At 50.7% G+C, this 13,811-nt stretch overlaps 1 protein-coding gene across 1 annotated transcript in view; it reads left to right on the top strand.

Annotated features, from left to right (window-relative positions):
* LOXHD1 (lipoxygenase homology PLAT domains 1) overlaps nt 1-4,187 on the top strand; it is a 195,071-nt gene extending 190,884 nt beyond the window's left edge. The window contains exon 40 of the mRNA XM_024734711.1: nt 3,707-4,187. Coding sequence (XP_024590479.1) covers nt 3,707-4,187 — 481 coding nt within the window. The remainder of the gene's footprint in view (nt 1-3,706) is intronic.
* Nucleotides 4,188-13,811: the final 9,624 nt, after the last annotated feature.

The raw sequence follows: 13,811 nt of genomic DNA, 5'->3' as shown, positions 1-13,811 counted from the left end.
CCTACCTACCCGCGCTGGTCTCAAGCCTGTGATTCCTAGTGTATGAGAACCTCCCCCCAACAAAATATCACCTCTATACAGAGAGGGGACAGTACAGGGGTGTTCCATCATCGTGGCTATTTTCGTGTCACCATTCTAGAACACATTTAAATTCTGCCGTGTAAAGACCACTTAAATAGCATTGTATGTGGATCCACAGTTCCTTTCTAACCAGCATGTTGGACCATAATATTTGGATTTCCATGAAATACAAATTAATTTGATCTCAATCTCATAAACACAACAATCTCAAATTTTTATGTTCCAACCAATTCCAGTCCTGACTCTTCTTCAGCGTTTCTGACCAGCTCTTTTTCGTCACTAATATCCTCAGGACCTTGGTGGAAGGACACACAGAGAGGCTTTTGTTTCTTTTTTTTTGTGAGGGGGGCGGGGTATGCGGGCCTCTCACTGTTGTGGCCTCTCTCGTTGCAGAGCACAGGCTCCAGACACACAGCCTCAGTGGCCATGGCTCACGGGCCCAGCCGCTCCGCGTCATGTGGGATCTTCCCGGACCGGGGCACGAACCCGCGTCCCCTGCATCGGCAGGCAGACTCTCAACCACTGCGCCACCAGGGAAGCCCTGTTTCTTTTCTTAAAAAACCAAAGTGGAATCGTTTTATCCCATTATCATATATAATACATAATCATTTTAAAATTCAAATAAGGCAAAAAAGTGTGTAAAACAAAGTAAAAATTCTCTAAAGCCCTACCCATCAGAGATGGCCATCTTGAGCATTTGGTGACTCTGTTCTCTCTGGCATATTTCTAATGTCTCACACACACACACTGTTCACAGAAGTGTGATCATATTCTACTTGGTTTTTTTAACATGTTCATTTTTTTGTTTGTTATTCTCTGCCTTGCCTTTATTGTCGCCCATGACCCTACCCCCATTGCCAGTGGGAACAGCCTGGCATGTTCTTCTGCAGCTGGAGTCTTAACGCCACAAAGCCCTGAGGTCCCACATTTTGGTGATGTTATAATTACGTCTATTAGGAAACATTTCCTTATAACTACACCAGTGAATATTTTTCAGCCATTAAAAACAACAAATTAGGTTTCCCTGGTGGTGCAGTGGTTAAGAATCTGCCTGCCGGGCTTCCCTGGTGGCGCAGTGGTTGAGAGTCCGCTTGCCAATGCAGGGGACACGGGTTCGTACCCCGGTCCGGGAAGATCCCACATGCCGCGGAGCGGCTGGGCCCGTGAGCCATGGCCGCTGAGCCTGCGTGTTCGGAGCCTGTGCTCCGCAACGGGAGAGGCCACAACAGTGAGAGGCCCACGTACAGCAAAAAAAAAAAAAGAATCTGCCTGCCAATGCAGGGGACACAAGTTCGAGCCCTGGTCCGGGAAGATCCCACATGCCGCGGAGCAACAAAGCCTGTGCACCACAACTACTGAGCCTGCGCTCTGGAGCCCGTGAGACACAACTGCCAAAGCCCACGTGCCTAGAGCTTGTGCTTCTCCACGAGAAGTCACTGCAGTGAGAAGCCCGCGCACCGTGATGAGGCATAGCCCCCACTCGCTGCAACCAGAGAAAGCCCGAGTGCAGCAACAAAGACCCAACGCAGCCAAAAATAAATAAATAAATTTATTAAAAAAAAAGAAAGATTTAAATATGTACCAGAAGACTTGGATCAATTCCCAGGAAGTATTGTTGAGTGAGAAAAGTAAGATATGGGAAAGAATGCATTATACGATGCCATTTTGTAAAGCGAACACTGACGTCCCGAATGTGTCCGTGTCTATGTGGGTCTGTGCAGGGTTGGGTGAAATGGAGGGAAATTTGGCAAGATACATCTACAGCTGTTACATGGGTTATCTGAGGTGAAGGCGAGATGCAGGAGGGGTACGGAAAGAGAAAAAGGAGATAGAGCCAAGCAAAAAGGAAAAGAAAAAGAATGCATTTAGAAGAACACCCATATGATCACAGGATTTTTGCATTTATATAGAATTATGTATATTAGTGGGCATTTGCATAAAGAAATACATTTTAAGTGAATGTTTAAGCAAAGAATGCGATTATATCTCCCTCTTAGAAAGTATGGTATGTAACAACAATCTAGATTTATCAAGTGACGAGTTGGGGGCAGAGAGATCTCAAGACAGAGTAATGATTTCTTGTGAAGTGTCTTTAAATGGCTGGCTCGTCAGGTGGCCAGGCAGGCTGTCTCCGGGCCCCAGCTCTGTGTCAACTTGTGCAGTGACTTCTCTTCTCCAAGCCTTCATTTCCTTTCTGTGAAATGGGAAGACGAAGTCTACGTATGACTCAGGGTTGTTGTGGGAGTTGATGAGATGCACGAATGCAAAGTCCGGGCATTTAGTGAGCAAGCAGAAAACCAAGTTCTTTTTGCTGTTATGTATTTTCATCTAAAAATTGATTTTGCACCACTGGGCGCGCCCTTTCAGGGCTGTGTTCCTGAAATCATTAGCCAGTGCCAGGATTGCTTATTTCCAAAGCTGTTATTTCCAAGCGATTTGGATGGGAAAAAAACCATGGCAGTTGTTCAGTCCAAACCTCTAGCACTGCCAATGGGAAAATCAAAGTCACATAGGTAGTAGGTGGCAGGGCTGGGGCAGACCCCAGGCCCCCTTACACCCTATGCAGTGTTTTCTCACTGTGCCCTCTGACTTCTTTCTTGGTAATTATTGGACTCACTGTCATTACCCAGAGGCTAACATTGTGGCGGGGGGAGGGTGTAAAGAAGGGACTTTTTGGTCCAAGACCATTTCTCTTGGCCCTGGACTTGCTTCTGTTTGTGGTAGCTTCTTCAGTACTTTGTACTGAAGTACTTTGCACCCCTTTGTACTATGTTGTCCATGAGCACATGCGTGTATGTGTATGCACACGCAACACACACACACACTCATAGTTCAACTCAGCCAAGTGCGAGGGTTTTGGGAGCATACATTTCATAGCTACTTTTCCACTTGGCTCTGCCTGAGATTGTTGTTCTGGATCCCATAGCGCCTCTGAAGGTGACAACACTGGGTAAAATCATTCATCGGTCCCTTTGAAGGGGCAAGGGGATCAGCCTGGTTGGCGTGGAGTGAGCTTAGAGAAAGGCAGACAGCAGGTCAGAAAGGTAAACGCTGGGAGGAGGGTCAGATCATGTAAGGTCTTGCAGGCCTTTGTAAGGTGGTGATTTTTATTTATTCTGGGAAGCCGGTCGAGGGTTCTGAGCAGAAGGATGACATTCTTGGGCTTACATCTCCACAGGATCACTTGGATGCTGTGGAGAGGAGTCACGATAAGTAGCGAGAAGCAGGCAGACCAGTTAGGAAGCTGACACGTTCCAGGTCAAAGATGGTGGTGACCTGGATGAGAGGAGCAGCAGGGCGGAGAGTGAGATAGCGCATACTTTTTCAAGTGGGCTGATTCTGAGCCTGTTGTGAAGATGGGGTCAATGGGACTTGCTGGTGGATCGGATGTGGAGTGTGAGGGGAAAAGGAAAAGGAAAATCAAGGAGCAACTAAAATTATGAAGATGTCACTCACTGTCAACTCTCAGATAAACGAGACCCATCTTCACATTTTAATGCAGACATTTCCTGCCTTAAGATCCTGTCACCTGGGGAAGGAACCACTTGTGGATGCCCAGGGTCCTGGGGGAGGGCGTGAGCCTTGGCTGGTGTGCACTAACCTCCCCGACTCCCCCCGCTTCCAGGTACTTCTTCAACTGCGACTGCCTCATCCCCCTCAAGAGGAAGAGGAAGTACTTCAAGGTTTTTGAGGTCACCAAGACTACGGAGAGCTTTGCCAGCAAGGTCCAGAGCCTGGTGCTGGTCAAGTACGAGGTCATCGTGACGACGGGCTATGAGCCAGGGGCGGGCACCGATGCCAACGTCTTCGTGACCATCTTTGGGGCCAACGGCGACACGGGCAAGCGGGAGCTGAAGCAGAAGATGCGCAACCTGTTCGAGAGGGGCAGCACCGACCACTTCTTCCTGGAGACGCTGGAGCTGGGCGAGCTGCGCAAGGTGCGGCTGGAGCACGACAGCAGTGGCTACAGCTCCGGCTGGCTGGTGGAGAAGGTGGAGGTCACCAACACCAGCACCGGCGTGGCCACCATCTTCACCTGCGGCAGGTGGATGGACCAGAAGCGGGGCGATGGGCTCACCTGGAGAGACCTCTTCCCTTCCGTATGAGGGCTAGAGGCCCTCGCTCCCCCTTCCCACCAACTTGTCCCAACCACACCCGCTAACCCCCACCTTGGCTTTCAGCGGTCCTTTCCCAAAAGCCTCCTGGAGCTGGGACTGGGGACCAGAGCTCCATGGTCCTTCAGAGGCCATTGTGGGCAACGGCTTGTGGGGTCCTACACCCTCTCAGGTCTCCTGGATCCAGATGAATCCATCAACCTGTGTCATAATCCGTTGCTGTACAAAAATAACTTTTTGCATTTTCTTTTTCAATAATAGCAGTGACCAGGCTGAAGCTTGCTGCCAGGTGTGGACGGGAAATTGGGGCTTCACCCAGGGGATAGAAGTGGGGAAGAAGAGGCCATCAAGATGATGTATTTTAAGCAAAAACTAATTAACACTTTTTTCCCAGAAAAGCTGGGCTAATTAAATTATCACCAACCACACCCTGCAAAGGACTCATCTGGGCATCTGCTCACTTAGATATGCATCCTTTTTCCCAGTTGCAATAAATCCAGGGGCAAACAGAGAAAAACATCAGGAGGAAGAATTTTAGCTGGAAGGATTTATGACCCTGTGAACCGGTACATGAGTCTTTCTGTCACTTTACAAAGGACGCATTGCCAAGTGCCGGCTGGCTGCCCCAGCCGGTGATAACACAGTTGAGACCCGGAGACCTGAGCAGGTGATAGGGTGCAGGGAATAGGGGCAAGAAGGTGCCTGGAACAGTGCCTGGAACTGCCTGGTCCCTGCTGCACCCGGGCTTGGAGGGGAGGAGGGCATCGGTGGTGTTTAGAACTATGGCTCACTGTGGGCAATGTGGACTGAAAGCTGAGAAGGGATTGGAACAAAATAAAGATGTGATCTCTGCCCTCAAGGGGGATGTGACCCTGATGGAGAGGCAGCAAGAGAACCATAATTCATGGGCATGCACAGATGTGCACGTACACACACACACACACACACACACACACACATCCTGATCAACAATCACAGCTGGAGTGCAGTACAGCTCAGCCCCTGACTTCTGATTTTCCTGTGGAGGCAGGGGTGGGACTGAGCAGAAAAGTGCATCAGGCCAGGAAGTCTTCCTGTAGGAGGTACCCGGTACCAGGATTTCTGCTGTGTCACCATGGACCCTCTAGCCCAGACAGGTGTAAACTTAGTGAGGCTTCACGGCTCTGAGCTCTCGGAGACCCTTGGAGAGAGGCTGTGGCAGTAAGCACAGGGCCGGAGGCAGCAAGAAGCAGTCTTAAGTCCCAGCTCTTCCTTTTCCCTGCTGGGAGAGCTTGAGCACATTGCCTCATCTCTCGGGCCTCAGTTTCCTCATCTGTCAAATAGGAAGAATGATAATACCAACCTTGTAGGCGACTATGAGGACTACGTGAGTTAAAATGCAGACAGTTAATTCAGCGCCTGCACTGAAGGGTTTGTCCATCATGTTAAACAAGCAGGACTTAAGGGGGCTGGGGCGGGGTGGGAGAGAAGTAATCATTAAATAGCTTTATTTGTATCTTTTTCTGGAGCCGGTTCTTCCCTTGTCCCTGGATGAAAATTAAGGCAAGCCTCATAACTCTTCTGGACTCTCATAGGTAATAAAACGTCCAACAACCACTTTAAAGTCACAAAGTCCATCTCAGTTCTGTAATTTAAATGTGTGGCTCCAATACAAAGGCCAAAACATTCCACTCAGAGTTGAGCCTCCTCCCGTCCCCCAGTTCAGTCCTATCACAAGTGGTAACGAGAGTGAGTGTAGAGCGAGCGTGTGGGTGTGTCAATGTGCACACAGGTGTGTATGTGTGTATGAGTGTGGGGTCAGCCTCGCCTCTCGTCCCCACCTTGCCCTTTTACCCCTGCTCCCCGCTCTAGCTGACCCTGGTTTCCCACCCCTGGGGGGCAGGGAAGAGAGGTGACGAGGACAGCTTCCTGTTGGGGGCGCTACTGTGGTCAGTGTCCTTTCTGGACTGGCAGCTGTTTGGAGCCTTCCTCCCATGAGCACTTGTGTGGGTTCTAACTCAGGCCCTTCACCACCCCCACCACCCCCACTCTGTCTTGCTTAGGATCTAAGACACCCAATAGGATGTCTTCTGGCATCCTTTGCTCTGACAAACTCTGGGCATTCAGACCACTTGTCTCTGCCGTCAGTGGCCGGTCAGCCCATCCCTCATCCACACGATTTCTCTGGACACATCCCTTTCTCCAAATAGCCCCACTGAAACCCCAGTCACTAGCCTTGGACAAAGGGCAGCCAAATGGAAGGAAGGAAGGGAGGAAGGAAGAAAGGAAGGGAGGGAGGGAGGAAGGGAGGGATACTCCCAGCCCACCCTCAGCTCTTTCTGAAAATCCTGCCCTCGTATCCATGGCCCCTTTCTCAGGCTCTCCATCCTCTGTCATACCTGCAGGACGAGGCTCAGCTCAAAGTTAAGATAGCTTTCTGCCGTGTCCTCTGGCAAGTGCCAGTCAGTCTCACCATGGAATGCATCATCTATTGTCTTGTGGAACCAGCCAAGATTGGATGGGAGAAGCCCCTTGTTTTGTCAGCTGCTGATGTGCTCAATGTTGGCTCACTCTTACTGGGATAGGGCGGGTCTGGTTTGGGGACAGACCCCATGACCTGAGTCAACTTTCTTTCCATCCCTTACCTTCCCTGCCTCCTCTGCTTCCCCTCAAGGGACTTGTTAAGATCAGATGAAACTACTGCTGTGAAAGCCCCTTCGAAACTCTTATGCCTTCCGTTCATCCCGGTGCACTTCATCTCACACAGGGCACTCCCCCACCTGCCTCATTCCCCAAGTTCTCGGGACCTGGGCCGGTTGCCCACAGATCTGCGTCCAGCATGTTACCCTCCAGCAAGGCCACATCCACCATACCCTCTGCTGCGCCTCCTCTGGGGCTGTTCCTGTGCTCTTAAGTCTCCTCACCACCGTCCACCCCTCCCTCCCACCCTGTTCTGAGGCCCCAGGCTTGGAGGGTATAATGGTCAGTAAAAAAAGTCAGACAGAGCAAACAAATATGGTATATCATCACTTAGGTGTGGACTCTAAAACAAACAAACAAACAACAACGACAAAAAACAGACCAGACCAGTCTAGCCTCCCTGCTTTGTAGGGGCGGGAACTGAGGACCAGAGCAGGCCTCTGACTCACCAAGGGTCCTGCAGGGGCAAAGCCGCACTTGCACTTGGCTATCTGACGCCCTTCACACTCTGCGGAGGAGGTGGGGGAAGACGTGCACAGTGCACATCGGTGGAGAGGGGAGTCTTGCAGAATCCACGTGTGTCAGGTCCCATCCCCACAGCCCTGCGTCTTTGCGCTGGCACTGCCTTTCCCTTGGGGCCCTACACTTCTCCTTCCTCCACCCAGGCTGCAGGCAAAGGTCGAGGGAGACCCACTTACCAGGGTGTTGGGGAGAAGGGTAGAGAAAGGAGGAGCTCCTGCTGCCCTCTGCTCCCACCTTCTGCTGCCCCCGAGCCTGCCCTCTGCCCTGAGGAAGGGGTGCCAGACACCCATGAGAAGCCCCCAGGGGAGGGCTCGCTCAAAATCTCACCCCGTCTGCCTCTGGGCTGGGCTTTACCTCTCAATTCCTGCCTCTTCCTTGCAAGCCGGCACAGGAATCCCCCTTTTGGCAGGGCAGAAAGGAAAGCTGGGATCGGGAGGAACAAGCAGGCCACCCAGGGTGCAAACTTGAGGGAGGCGCTAGACCTCAGGCTTGTGCAAAGCCAGGGCTGGCACCCGAAGCTGGGGTTTCCTTAAACATTGCACCCAGGGCATCTCTCTTGCCTCACCCTCAGCTCTGGCCCTAGAAGAAAGACAATCTTCTACCCAAAGCCCCCACAAAGCTCTGTACCCCAATAGTCTGAATTCCAAGGCTGAGACCCAGCAACCAGCCATGGGGAAGATGATGACATACCCTTCTCTTGGGAAGGTCCCTCCTGAACCCCTCTCACCCTAAGGCCCCTGCTGCCGACATGGCCCCTTGTCATCACTGGGGTGGTCAACCATGGCAGGTGGTCCTGGATGCCACCTCTCCTCCAGCCAAGACCAAACCCCTCACCAGGGCTCTGGGTGAAGAAGACAAAAGATTTTTTATAAGGATGACTTCTTGAGTGCCAAGGTTTTATATCAGTGTGATCTTTCCTCACTTGATTTAGAGATAAGTCAGCATTAAAGAATATTTGGAGAGAACCTTAAATGTAATGCTACAAATACAAACAAAGTACTTCCAAATAAATATCCCAGGGGTCCACGTTAAAGAAAAAAGACTCATTCGCAGTTAGCACAAGCTACTTACACAGGGACTGTTGCACCAAAATCTAAGAAACACTTGCTCTTAAGCAGGTTAAACAAAAGCCTTCCATTTTATTTTCTCAGCTCTTTGGCTAAACAACACTTTTCTTCCAAGATTTTGATATAAGTACACTCATCCCAGTTCAGATACACCCCTTCTTGAATTCTGGTTATGTGGACTCCAATGGCATGAGGTCAGAAGTCCTATCGGTGCCCCACTTCCTGAGGACCCTTGGTGTTGTGTGTCTGTCCTGAACAGGTACCCCCATTAGTCCCAGCCCCTTGACAGAGCTCAGCACCAAGCATCACTCACCCACAGACACCCAAATGCCCTGAGTGAGGGCAAGATAAAGCTTCCAGGGACAGGTGGGGGACCTCAGCCCTGGACAAAGGGAGTAGTGGAGCCTAGAGGAAAGGAGATTTGACATGATGGGCCTGCGTGAATGACTTTTTAAGGGAGGAAAGAACATTTTACCCTAAATTTAAAAGGGGAACTTTGGGCCCTGGGATGGTGGAGGGGGTGGGAGGCAGTGTTGCTAATGAGCTGGAGGGAAGATGCTTCCAGCCTTGAGGACTCAATGTGGCTTTTCTTCTAGAATCTCCAGCTGAATGTGGAAAAGACTTTTAATGAAGCAGCGATTCCTGGTGTCTTGGTGTTGAGGCCTCAGCCACCAGTCCTCCTACTGGATAGACAATTACCAGTGGCTGACCATGGTGTGGAATGGCCAGAGGGGAAGAGCAGACATTGATGGGGCCTGGGAAACTCTCCAGGAAAAGGAGACAGAGAGAAGGACAAGAGGAGAAATACTATGGAAGGCAGGGATTTAACAAAAAACAAAACATCACCAACATCATCTTCCACATGGCTAATATTTATGGAGCGCTGACTATATTCCAGACAGTGCCTTACACACGTGAGCTCATTAAATCCTCAGAAAGACCTACGAGGCAGGTGCTATTGCTATCCCCACTTCATAGATGAAGAAACAGAAGCACAGAGAGTGTAAGTAACTTGCCCAAAGTCACACAGCTAACAGGTGCCACAGGAAGTCCAAGGGCAGGGGTTCTCCTCAAATGAAATGTTAGCTGGAAGCTCGAGGTATGTAAAGGTGGAAGGACTTCAGCTGTGGCTAGTTGGGGGCAGGGAGTGTTCTGGGACAGAAAGTGCTCAAGAAGTGCAGGCCCCGTGGGAAGGAACCCTGCTTGCAGGTGAGGCTACGTGCAGGGCAAAGGGGAGTGCGGAAAGGACAGTGCCTGGCGGGGAAGGCTCTGGTTTTCTGCCTCCAGGTAACGGAGAGTGTGGGGGAGAAGAAAGGGCCAGAGGCCAGGTGTCATCTTGGGGCCACGCAGTGTCTGCTGGGGTGCAGCAGCTGGGAAGGCCTGGGAGTGAGGTGAGGACAAGGTGCAGGTTAACTTGCTGGGTCACCTTGACTGGCCACGGGGCGCCCAGATTAAACATGATTTCTGGGTGTGCCTTTGAGGGTGTTTCAGATGAGATGAGCATTTGAACTGGTGGACTCAGTAAAGTAACCAGCCCTCCCCTGTGTGCGTGGGCCTCATCCAATGCCTGGAGGGTCTGGATAGAGCCAAAAGCAGAGGAATGGAGAATGTATCCCCTTCCTGCCTGTCTGCTTGAGCTGGACATCGGTCTCCTCCTACCAGTGGGACTGGGATCTTCCCCACCGTTCCCTAGCTCTCAGGCCTTCTGGACTCAGACTGAATTACACTGTTTGCTGTACTGGGTCTCCAGCTTGCAGAGGGCAGATCATGGGACAGCTCAGCCTCCAGAATCATGTGAGCCAATTCTTCCTCAAAATAAATCTCCACATATATAATATACATATGATATATAATATATATCATATCAATCCCATTGGTTCTGTTTCCCTGGAGAGCCCTGAGAATCACAGCTGGACTCTGTCCTCCTTGACCTCCTGAGGGTTATGGAGCCTACGAGTCACGGGCAGAGCTTGGGTGGTTTCTGAGAAGTCTGTCCTCCTGGGCACTGAGATAGGAGGTGGGAAAGGGGTGGAGATTCACAAGGCTGCCTGTTGGCCCATGTGTTGGATAGGCAAAAAATCCGAGGAAAGAGAGCCACTCCCCCAGCCCCAGAAGGCCATGACCCAACAGAGATTAAGTAGACAAGGACAACAGAGGTAGTCCAGGGAGATGTTGGGGGAAGGAGCCTGGTCTGCCATCCTCATGCTTACATTTGGCAAACCGGGGACGGGGAGTGTCCACATGGCTGGCTAGTGGCGGGGCAAGGGCTAAGAAGCTATGGTTCCTGAAGGAAGAGACACAGGTGGAACTGGGTGGAAAACAACAGACAGCATTTTGGATCATCTCACTCGAAGGAGAACTGGGGATTCTGAACATTCATTAACCTAATGAAAACCATGGACTTTAGTTAATAATAATGTATCAATATTGGCCCCTCCACTCTAGCAAATGCATCTAACCAAGACAAGATGTTAATTACAGGGGAAACTGGGTGGCCATGAGAGAACATATGGGAACTCTCTTTATTTTCAATTTTCTGTACACCTAAAACTGTTCTGAAAAATAAAGTCTCTGACTTTAAAAAAAAAAGTTCATTAATATGGGTTCTGCTTGCAGTTTATGAGAGAAAGCCATCTTCCAGTCCACTGACCCACACTTTTCTGAGAATAGACTCTAGACACCACAAAGAGTATCTGACTTTGGGCTCTTAGGAAGGAATAAAAAATCCACTCCAACTTTCAAAAATCAAATTCCTTCTCTCCTATGGAGAAACTGAGGAGCCTCCAGTTCAAAACACAAGCGGTTACTTTTGAAATTGATCAAAAATGGGAACTTTCCGCTTTAAGATCCATAAAGTTCAGGAAACAGGTTAATGAGATGATTCTTCACAGAATAGAACAGATTCTTTGAGAGATAAAGAGGTAAAAGAAAATAATAGATGAGAGAGGAGGAGGAGGGAGAGGAAGGGAGTTGGGAGGGGGAGAAGTGGGGAGGCTGAAGGGGCGGGGAGGGAGAAAGGAAACAGGTGAAGCACAGGGAGAGGATGAGGAGACAACAGACACTGTCCCGTGTCCTGGATGAACACAGGTCTGTGAGCGGCTTGCTCTGGAGGTTTCCTGGGTGTGTACAGAAATAAGCACCCTCCACGAGTGAGATGTAGTTAGCAATGCAGTTCATTTTTATTAGTTATAAATAAAGTACAAAAAATCCACCAAAAGTGAATCTAAGCATTTACACAATTCCTAATGTCTCCGCCTTTTCATTGATGCACTATTGCTTTAATATTCATAATAAATATTCTTCTAGCTTTCTGCTATAAAATAGTCTATGTAGCAAAATGTTGCACAGCACAACAGAACAGAACAGCAGGAGGATTACAAAAAAGGACAATCAACACTGAGGATAATCCTTTCACTTACCAGGGGCAACCAAATTACCCCCTCGAGGGCCTGGTGTTGCTGGCTCCATAGCTGAGAAATGAGCCACTGCCAAGGCCAGGGGTGGGGCTGGGGAAGGGGAAGGCTGGGGTGAGGAAGGGCGGCGGACAGGCCAACCAGGGCAAAGGGCACTTCCCACTCCGACCCCACAGAGCAGCATAAGGCATGTCTGTCCAGGAGCCCTGCCAAGGGGCAGCGTCCGCCAGACCCGGCAGTGTGGTTGTTATGCCCCAGTGGGCAACTCCACAGGCTGCCTTCACAGAAAGCAGGTAAGCACGGCTCCAGGGTGGAGGCAGAGGGGAAGCTGGGCAGGCAGCAGGCCGGAGGCCCAGGGAATGGGACCCACAGTCCAGCCAGAGCAAAGTTGGGGCTTAGGCACCCTGCACGGCCCAGCCACTCTTACAAGCCTGGCCTGGCAGCGTGGTGAATCTGGGCCTCCGCTCCCTTCCCAATCAGCACCGTCCCAGGGGCCTCATGTGGAGGGTGGATTTCTCCACCACGCAAAGGCAGTGATGTCAAGAGGCAAGAGGGAAGGATGAGCTGGAAAGAAACGGGAGGAGGCAAGGCGGGACGAGGCTGACATGCAGAGTCGGAGCAGCTCAGAGGCTGCCCCTGGGGACAGGGACCTCCGCTTTCCTTTTGGCTCAAAAACTGCTGGGCTCACCGCTGTGCCAGGCTTTGAAGCTACTGCTTCCTCAAACTCTCCCCTCCCACTCCTCCTGGGGGGCAGTGAGATTGGAGGCCCACACCCGTTCTCCACAGCACTCCCTCCTGCCCACAGCCCCCTCGGAGCAATGGCAGAGGGTGAAGGAGATGCTGGGAGGAGAGACCATGGGTCCAAAATCTGTGCCCCAATCTGCTGTCAAGGGCGATGCCTCAACAACAAAGCCTCCTGGAGAGGGTAGGATGGGGGTGCCAATCCCAAATGCCATAGTCTGGGGCTTATAGTCTGCCAACCCCATCCCCATACCTAACAAGACACGGATTTTAGCTCACTCTCCAAATGACCACTAAACCTTGTGAAAGCACATGTCCAGGGATGTGTCCACCCATCTTGCTGCATGTAAAAGGACAAACATCCTTCCAGGTTTCTCCTTTGAGCAAATCCGCTGGATAAATTCTCAGTCCACTCTCTTCCTCTCCTCACCTCTCCTTCCCTCCTTCCCTGCACCCTCCCTTTCTTCTCTCCTAAGAGGATGAGGGAGCACAGCGTGGTGGGCTCCCACCGGCTCTGTGTCATATTCTATCCAAGTCTGAGGGACCCTAGAGAAACCCTCCAGTTCACCTTCCTCACCCCAGTCCAGAAAACTGCGACTCAGGGAGGCCAAGGGACTTGCTCAAGGTCACGGGGAAGTTTGCAGAAGAGCTGCTGAAAACCCAAGCCTCCTGACCCCCGGTTCAGAGTTCGTTCTAATAAATCAGGCTTTTGGCTCTCAGATGCTCCTGCTGGTAATGTCCAAAGGACCCAGTTCTGGAACCAGAGAGATTTGCAGCGCAGGTGGAGAGAGTGCCCCCGGACCTTCCTCAGAGGATGGGGGCAGGGTGGCCTGAGGTGTGGAAACAGGGAGAAGGAGAAAAGAAACAGGCTAATGATGGGGGGTTGAGGAGAACGGGCAAGGATAGCAAGTGAAAGGCTTACCCCAGTCTGCTGACGAGTGCAAATTATATTTATATATGTGCTAAATACAGTCACTATATTGGAGTTTTTCACTAGGATCACAGCATACAGAATCAAAGGTTTGCATTTCGTATGGAATGTATCCAAAGAGGCCAGCACCACAGTAGGACAGCTTGCAATCACACACCCTGATAGTCTGGACGAAATAAAGTTCGCGGAATTTTATTTATTTTTTTTTTGTATTCGTAGTTGTTTGTCATCGTACCAATGCATGCAAAGCATTCCACTCCCA

Source organism: Neophocaena asiaeorientalis, unplaced genomic scaffold, assembly GCF_003031525.2.
Source record: "Neophocaena asiaeorientalis asiaeorientalis breed wild unplaced genomic scaffold, Neophocaena_asiaeorientalis_V1.1 scaffold322, whole genome shotgun sequence".
NCBI classification, from domain to species: domain Eukaryota; kingdom Metazoa; phylum Chordata; class Mammalia; order Artiodactyla; family Phocoenidae; genus Neophocaena; species Neophocaena asiaeorientalis.
This window is presented reverse-complemented; position numbering and strand designations above follow the sequence as displayed.